Source organism: Triticum urartu, unplaced genomic scaffold (genome assembly GCF_003073215.2).
Source record: "Triticum urartu cultivar G1812 unplaced genomic scaffold, Tu2.1 TuUngrouped_contig_4293, whole genome shotgun sequence".
Classification (NCBI taxonomy): domain Eukaryota; kingdom Viridiplantae; phylum Streptophyta; class Magnoliopsida; order Poales; family Poaceae; genus Triticum; species Triticum urartu.
The window spans coordinates 1-7,816 of NW_024114870.1; the positions used below are offsets into that span (position 1 = coordinate 1).

General features: G+C 44.6%; 2 protein-coding genes across 2 annotated transcripts; one reads left to right on the forward strand and one right to left on the reverse strand.

Annotated features, from left to right (window-relative positions):
- Positions 1–1,550: 1,550 nt before the first annotated feature.
- On the forward strand, positions 1,551–5,542 carry LOC125527622 (the record flags this gene model as incomplete). Its single annotated transcript, XM_048692133.1, is given in 2 exon segments — positions 1,551–4,863; positions 5,017–5,542. Coding segments are annotated over 2 exon segments (3,558 nt in total). The 3' UTR covers positions 5,306–5,542.
- An 825-nt stretch (positions 5,543–6,367) lies between these two features.
- On the reverse strand, positions 6,368–7,810 carry LOC125527621 (CST complex subunit TEN1-like). The gene is made up of 4 exons (XM_048692132.1): positions 7,614–7,810; positions 7,082–7,204; positions 6,847–7,000; positions 6,368–6,742 (listed from the first exon to the last, which is right to left on the reverse strand). The coding sequence occupies exons 2-4, from the start codon at positions 7,183–7,185 to the stop codon at positions 6,623–6,625; spliced, it is 378 nt and encodes a 125-aa protein (XP_048548089.1). The 5' UTR covers positions 7,186–7,204; positions 7,614–7,810; the 3' UTR covers positions 6,368–6,622.
- Between the last annotated feature and the right edge of the window lie 6 nt (positions 7,811–7,816).

Below are 7,816 nucleotides of genomic sequence, written 5' to 3' on the forward strand. Positions count from 1 at the left end.
AGGAAGGGGAGAGGGGGGTTGGTGGAGGGGGAGGCTAACGCGCGGCCGGTCGCTCGCGGGTGCGACACGATCCATTCCTCTAACTTCAGACAATCAATCATCTAATTCGTACTAATTTGATGGTAATGTCCTATTTTTGGGCTGATTTACCAGAAAATGTCATGAACCTTGATCAAATTTCATGTTGAGTAGGTACATCATAATTCCAAATCAAGACGTGAATAGAGTTGAGAAGTTAACACACACAGATCAAATTTTCACAAATTAGAAGTCACAAGTCAAACCAAGAGACAATTCACATTTGAACAATATTGGAGAAAATAATAATTTTGCTCTAGGATGAAATCAAAGAAACAAGAAACATCCATCAAGAAACTGTGATGGACTGTCGAGTGCCCTAAACATGGTCTTCTGCATAATGCTTATTGCTCTTCTGTGGTGTTGCCAGCAAAAAACATTGATCATGTGTTCATCGAATGCTGTGTGGCTAATATCATGTGGAGGTAGATGTTATATTGGACCGGGCACCAGAGCATCATCCCATCAAAAGATAACTCTACCCGGTTGCTAGCGGAAGGGGTTGAACAGCCTGGTCATCTTGATCACATGGTAGATTTGGAAGGAAAGGTATAATCATGTTTTCAACAACACACCTTTTCCCTGTGTCAAGTGTGATCGACACTTGCAAGAGTAGTTTTCATTCTTGGGCAATCGCTGGAGCCTTAGGTCATAGCTAGGCAATTTGTCCTGGTCGGGTGCTCCCGTAAAACTTTGTTTCTCCCGTTCTTAATATTCCGTCATGGTTGAAAAAATAATCAATTCTGCAAACTGTAATCAACACCTAAATAACCGAACTTTCGATGGTGGATCACAAAAGGAATTTTTGTTGTTATAAACAATCACAGCAGAATACCAGTAGGAAACTGAACGTCAATTTATTCGATCAAATATGGAATAGATTACATGGCTAAATCTTGAGCATGGAGGAATCCAATTTAAGAAGTGCAAAGAAATCCAGTTCAAATCATAATCGATGAGGTGATGGTTACAAGGTGGGTTGAAAGTATGTGTGGCCCGCGTCGTTGTTGGGGAGGGGACCAGGCTCCAAGCGCTATGTTCGGATTTTGCCCAAAATCCACTCTACCAATTTTTTGATGGTGAGCCCAAATTAGGTCTTTACTTGGATGGTTATCATTTTTTTTTGGCATGGTTCATTATGGACAAGCAAAACCTTCACCAAAGTTTTGGTTAGTCAAAAAATTTGGTAGTGTAAATGTTGGGGAGCTTGCCACGTGATAGGAGAGGTGGTACATAGTATTCGGAGATATAATAAGTGAAAATCATAGTCAAAATCATGGATTGGAGACTGTAGAAAGGTCAAATGTGCATAACATTTTGGGATGGAGAGAGTAGCTCTTTGTTTGAGCATTGGAGTGTGTGTGAAAAGCTAGGGGTTAAATAAACTACATTTTTTCTACAACCACATTTGTTCAAAGTCCATTTTCTTAAATTCTTTGATTGCGAATATATTTGATGAATTGGTCTTGCAGGCTTCATCTTGCCTACAAGGAACAAATACGGATGAGCTAGGAATATGATGGGCATCCAAGATATCCGCGATGGTGTGTCATCTCTGTTCATCATGCTAAACAAGGAGACATTCGTGCTGTTTCGGATCGAGTTTCTTGTGGTCCTGGTCACACTCTTGTTCCTCTCGATGTTCATCATGGACGTCTTTCGTCGCCACATCCGCAACAGAGTCATGAAAACTATCTTTAGCATCTTGGATGGTGTCTCTGACTCTATTATCTTATACCTGCTGGGGGCCATGCAAACAGCCAAGTTCAAGAATCAGCTGTTCCCAGTCTGGGCCCTTGTGCTTGTTAGTTTCCGTTACAATGTCGACTTTATCTCTGGCTATGGTGTTGATGACCGCCATGGGCGACGGTTCATGGAGTGGAGGAATGTGGTGAAACTTCTGGGATCGGCGTTCTTGAACTGGTCACGTGGCTCAAGGTTCACACTTCCACTCTGGTCACTTTGGGCTCTGCAGATACTAAGGAGCTGGTACAGATACCATTCCTATCTTCTCGCACTCAATTCTGTCTGGCATGGTAAGAGTTCAGAGGTCGTTGCAGAGCATATGCGTGCTGGCCCTCACACTAGCAACTGGAAACCAGAGGACTGCAACCCAGAGAATATGGTAGGATACAAATACTTGGTGCATGGAGAAACCGATCAGAGAATCAAACTCGAGAAGCCTAGGTATGTCATGTATATTGATACTGCTCAGAATGACCAGCAAGCTGAGCGCGGTTTTTCATCGCTGGTTACCCTAGACAATATCTGGGGATGTCGCAGGCACCTGTTAAACCCAAACAACAATAAGGGGAATGACCAAAAGGACCTATGTCTGGCCTTCGCCTTGTCCAGGCTGCTCCGGTGCAGGCTCGAGGATGTGACACTTCAACAAGATATCTTCCGCATCAACCGAAAGCTAGTTAAGACTAAGATCCTTGAGGAGGAGAACACTGACCGTGCCTTTAGGGTCATGGAGCTGCAACTCTCCTTCGTAAATGACTACTTCAATACCCGCTACCCTATGGTCTTCTGGAATGGGTTCCCTTCTCTCTTCTTAAATTTGCTTCTCTCCATGGTGACCTTCTTTGTTGTATGCTGGCTTGCTGTGGACATCCGTAAGGTCTATATGCCCCCGAAAAACGACCGAGCTCGTGTGGTACATGGGTTCAATGTTGACATGATCATCACCTGGGTATTCATGTTTTTTATGCTATTTAAAGAGATCTGGGAGATGGTCAGCTACTTAGTCTCAGACTGGACAAGATTACTCCTAGTGTGCAGCTATGCACGGTGGAAGGAAGAGCGCACTAGAAACAGATGCATGGAGGGCACAATATCATCCTTTTTCAGATCTAGGATAACTAGTAAGCAGTGGCATGGACTTATTGACCAGTACGTCTTCTTAGAGTCGTATGATGACAGGCCAAGATTTTCGAATCTGATGCACAAGATAACCACTGGAATGGTTCCAAAGAAGGATGATGGAGTAGCACTCCGCAGTGCCATCAATGTGCCAGAATGTGTCAAGCCAGCAATACTGAAGAAGCTATGTGCAAGCCTAGAGCAGCTCAGCTCTCCTAATATTGTACATGATCAGGAGCAAAGCCATTTTCTGCCCAAGGTCATCACGTCACTGTCCGGCAATGACGGTGACCGAAGGAAGCGTTACAGTTGGGCCTGCTACGACCTGCCCACATGCTCTCATGTAATTTTGGTGTGGCATATTGCAACCAGCCTCTGTGAAATGAAGCTTGCTCAAGACCATGACGTCGACTTAAGCAAACATGGGTTCCTAAGCTCACTCTTGTCATATTTCACAAGTTGTTTCTCATCGAAACCATATCTTGTGGATGTGGACGAGAAGAGGAAAGAAAATAAGAAAGTAAATGAGAAGTTGACTGGTAAGCTACAGGAAATGTATATCACTGCGAATAGCTTGTCTCGGTACTGTGCATATCTGCTAGTTTCAAAGCCGGACCTGATCCCTGACAGCTTTTATGTACCCTACATGGTCTTACAAGAAACCGTGACATGTGCTCGTGATGATATTCTTAAAAATTGTGACTCGCTACTGAGCAGGTATGCCAAACTGATGGAAGAAGCAGAGAAGGCCATCCAAGATGCCGACGACGTCATGGAGAAGGAAGATATTGTGCGATTAGGTGCAAAACTGGGCAAGGAACTGATTGATCAAGAGACTGAAGAAGAATGCTGGGAGATTCTTTCTGGGGTATGGGCTGATTTACTAGTGCATATTGCCCCCACTTGGAACGCAGAGGCACACAAGGAATGCCTTGAGTCAGGAGGGGAATTTGTAACCTATATCTGGGCATTGTTGTGGCATTGTGGAATCGAGAAGAGCAAATTATGGCCAGTGGAAGATCTGTATGACATTGTGGTGGTCAGAGGGATGCAGAATAACGGGGACACATGTTACTTCAATGCAGTGTTGCAGAGTCTCCTTGCACTTGATAAGCTGCGTGCAAGGATGTTAGGACCGGGTGCTCCGACAGGGAAACTTGGTCAAGAACTACAGAAGCTCTTCAAAAAGACAAGCAATATCAATGGCACAGGAGGTGTGCTGATGCCAGAGAAGCTCTTCTTAGATATTTGCTCAAGGAATTCAGATTTTAGACCCGGCGTGATGGAAGACAGCAATAACATGCTTGGTTCCTTGATAAATGGTTTGAAGAATGAGGAAGGTACAATGGTTGAGTCACTATTCCGCAGTGAGGTTGTTAAACATGTCTCCGGCAAAGAGTGTGAGCACACATCAATTACAATCGAGGACCTTGATCTCAGTCTAGCAATACCACCAAAGAAGCCTGCATCAATCGAGGACTGCTTGGATTTGTATGCCACTGGATTGATCGAGGATTGGCATTGCATAGACTGTTCAGCTGCTTCTGCAGCTGGAAATACCTCTTTGAACCAAGATACAACAATCGATGGCCAACCCGAACAGTCAAACAATAAAACATACAAAAATGAGGAATCTGGCCATCCAGCTGACAGGCAAACGAGAACAACATATCGGAACAATGGAAAGCTACCGGTGATTGATGGCAATGCAAATCAAATGGAACAGAGCCATAAAAAACAGAAAGACGAAAAGAAGATATGCAGGGCTGCAATAGTACAATATCGCATTACCAAGTCGGCGCCTATACTAACCATTCATCTGAAGAGATTCAACTATGTCCACTCTGATAGGCCATACGAGTTGCAAGAGCGTGTGAACTTTGAAGATACACTTGATATAACAAAGTTCATAGATCCTGGGTATTGACACTTACACTTTTACCAGTTTAATATATCTAAGATATTGGTCTATTTAAATTTCAGATCTCAGATGATCTCAGTGGGCATCACATTGTTGTTGTTCCGATTCAAGAAAAATAATAGCTGACCACTATTATTTCCTCTAATTTTCAGGCATCTCAAGGACGACGAGTACAAGTACCGTCTAGTTGCTGTCATTGTACACAGTGGACCGACCCTGCGCGAAGGACACAATTTTGCCTATGTGAGAGCAAGCCAAATTGGATGCCAACAGCAGGCGAGCCATGACGATCCAACATGGTTCTGTGCAAGCGACGAAAGCATCACAGAAGTATCACTAAAAGAGGTGCTCGAGTGTCAGGCCTACATTCTTTTTTATGAAAGGGTCGAACAGCCAAAGGCCAAGCCAGTTGTAGAAGAGCATCCACCAACCGGTCACTGATGAGGAGAAAGATGGATGGGAAGGGAAAACAGTTGTGTATTAGTTTTGTTGTTTCATTCAGCAATCAGCATAGTTTGGTTTATTTTGTGGAGTGTTGTGATCCCATCGTGGGAAGGGCTTGAAGTTTTGGATGAAGAGCTCGCTCGAACCGTTGCTTTGACTTTGATTTTCGCAATTCAATTTGGTTGTAATGGAATAATCATATCCATTTGCAAACTGTGTTCGTATTTATCTTTTCACTGTTTCCCTCACCCGAAATTGCAATCAGAAACTTGATGTCTTAAATCCAAATTTTAGCTTTGTATTGTCTTGTTTGAGAAACATAATTCGGAATTTTGAACTGACCTGAACTTTACCGGCTTCGTCAATGAAGCATAATTCAGAATTTTTAACTGTGCCACATTATTTACCGTTTTCCTCACCCGCAGCTGCAAACAAAAGAAAACCAAATCAAAGACCATACAAGGTTTGTTAGATGTAACTCCAAATTCAGATTCTATCTTGCCTTCTCTGAGAAGCTTAATTCAGAAACTTTTACTGAGCTGTATGGTTGCTTCGTCAGATGAAGTGCGTTCACCAGTGAGTACTGGTGCAGACTGTTCATATGTAATGTTTTCCAGTTGCAAACAAAACCAAGCCATCTACAGACTAGAGTTACTGATTGGGGTACATAAAACTAGTTGCAATCGGCTGAAGGGTTGATGCATCCGCCGTCATCCTGGAGGACGGAGGAGCCCTAGGACCCAGTAAATCCTCGGCCACGCCGCAGACCGGCCCCGCTCTTGCCCCTTCCCCTGTTCCCCGAACAATAGTCCTCTCCTCATCAGTGCGATGTTCCTGACTCGCCAATACATTATAGATTTTTAAAGTAATGTAGTGGTGTAGTGTAGCTGTTCTGTTCAGAAAATTCAGGACCAAATTGCAGAGCATCTATTGTCACAAAATGTAAAAGAGAAGGTGATCTCATACAGGAAGAACACTCCAGTTGTTCAGAATGATAGGATATCACCCTGCAGCTACATCTGTCAAACAACACCTCTGCTGCAAAGGGAATGCACTTGCTAGCCCACAAAACGTTGTGAAACAGATATGTAGACCCTCGGATAATAAGTGCTTACAGAGTTGTGATAGCTTAACAAGGATACGGGAATAATCTGTGCTCAGGAATTTCAGTTAACAAGTACTAGTACTACTTTGCAGGCTTGCACCCATCTAACAAACCAAAGCACAGGATCATCACGGGTCAGGTGATTCTGCCCTCATGTACCTCAGAGGAACTGAATTGAGGGCATGAGACTGCTGGATCACAGCTTTGGATTATGGCCTCCTGGAGCTCAGTAGTTTGGCTTCATGTTGCCGTCGGACGATCAGAGACTGCCGGTAAAGGTTCAGGTCAAGGCCATCAACGTTCCTTCCCACACGTGCTTGCAGAATCGCCTGCAGGATGCCCGTGAGCAACAGATTCGATGTAGCATCATTGTTCCAATGATACCAGCTATATATAATTCACTGACAAAAGCAGGAGAAGGACAGAGAGCTACGTCGTTGTTCGGCCGGATCAGGAGCTCGCCGATGAACTGAAACATAGAGCCGCTGCGAAAACTGATATCCCTCAGGTGTTGGGTGTCGATCTTCAACCTTGCGCTGCCATCCTGAATAACAGCGACCGCAGAGTCCAGATCGTATGACTGAAGGCTGGAGAATTGCAAGACAAGAAGGCTAGCACGGTTAAAACTTGTAGTTTTGAGGAGAAATCAAAGTAACTGGCAGACATACATTCCTGTTACCCGGAGGGACGCCCCTTGCTTGAACATCTCCGAGGAGGGCTCCAGCTCTTGCAGAGTGACAGGCACACCTGGTTTCAGAGTAGAAGATGCCATCTAGCTAGCACACGGGGAACTGATGAAAGGCAAAATGAGGGGGTTATGTCTAGTCTCCGGTGATAGTCTCCGCAATCAAGAAAAGTACTGATACTGTTTCAATATTACAAGATTGTACACTGGAAGTTGATACAACTATGGCACTGATACTGTTTGACTGTATCAACATTTACCCTGCTGCTCAACATTGCATCTGTTCAGATACATGAGACTGCAATATGCATACTATTGTTGTATACTGATCTAGCATTATAATCTCAATTACGGGGAAGGAGGCATCAGCTGCCAAAGAAGGGCTTCAAACCAGACATGCAATTCCAATCCCAATCCCATACAGTCATTCCAACATTCTGGAATGAGATCTACAGTAATCTGAAACTTGACTCGATTCCTAGTTTTGCACCTGACAGAAACCGCTAACAACGTACCTAACGCGCACGGGCTGCCTGATGAAATCTAAAGCCCTGGCAAAGATTGCCTGCTGCTCCTCCACCGCGCGTCGCCGGCGAGGCGGCCTCGCCAATGCGCGCAAACAGTCCAGCCGCTCGAGGCACGAGGAGGGAAACTGGCGAGCGGGAGGGAGGGAGGGAGGGGTTGGGTCGGAGACGCGAAGATAGCCTGGGGGTGGATG

Coding starts and splice junctions, on each gene's coding strand:
- LOC125527621 (XM_048692132.1), bottom strand. CDS start 7,185: ATGGCATCTTCTACTCTGAAACCAGGTGTGCCTGTCACTCTGCAAGAG. Junction 7,001..7,081: donor TCCCTCCGGGTAACAGGAAT/GTATGTCTGCCA, acceptor GCAATTCTCCAG/CCTTCAGTCATACGATCTGG. Junction 6,743..6,846: donor TGATCCGGCCGAACAACGAC/GTAGCTCTCTGT, acceptor GGCATCCTGCAG/GCGATTCTGCAAGCACGTGT.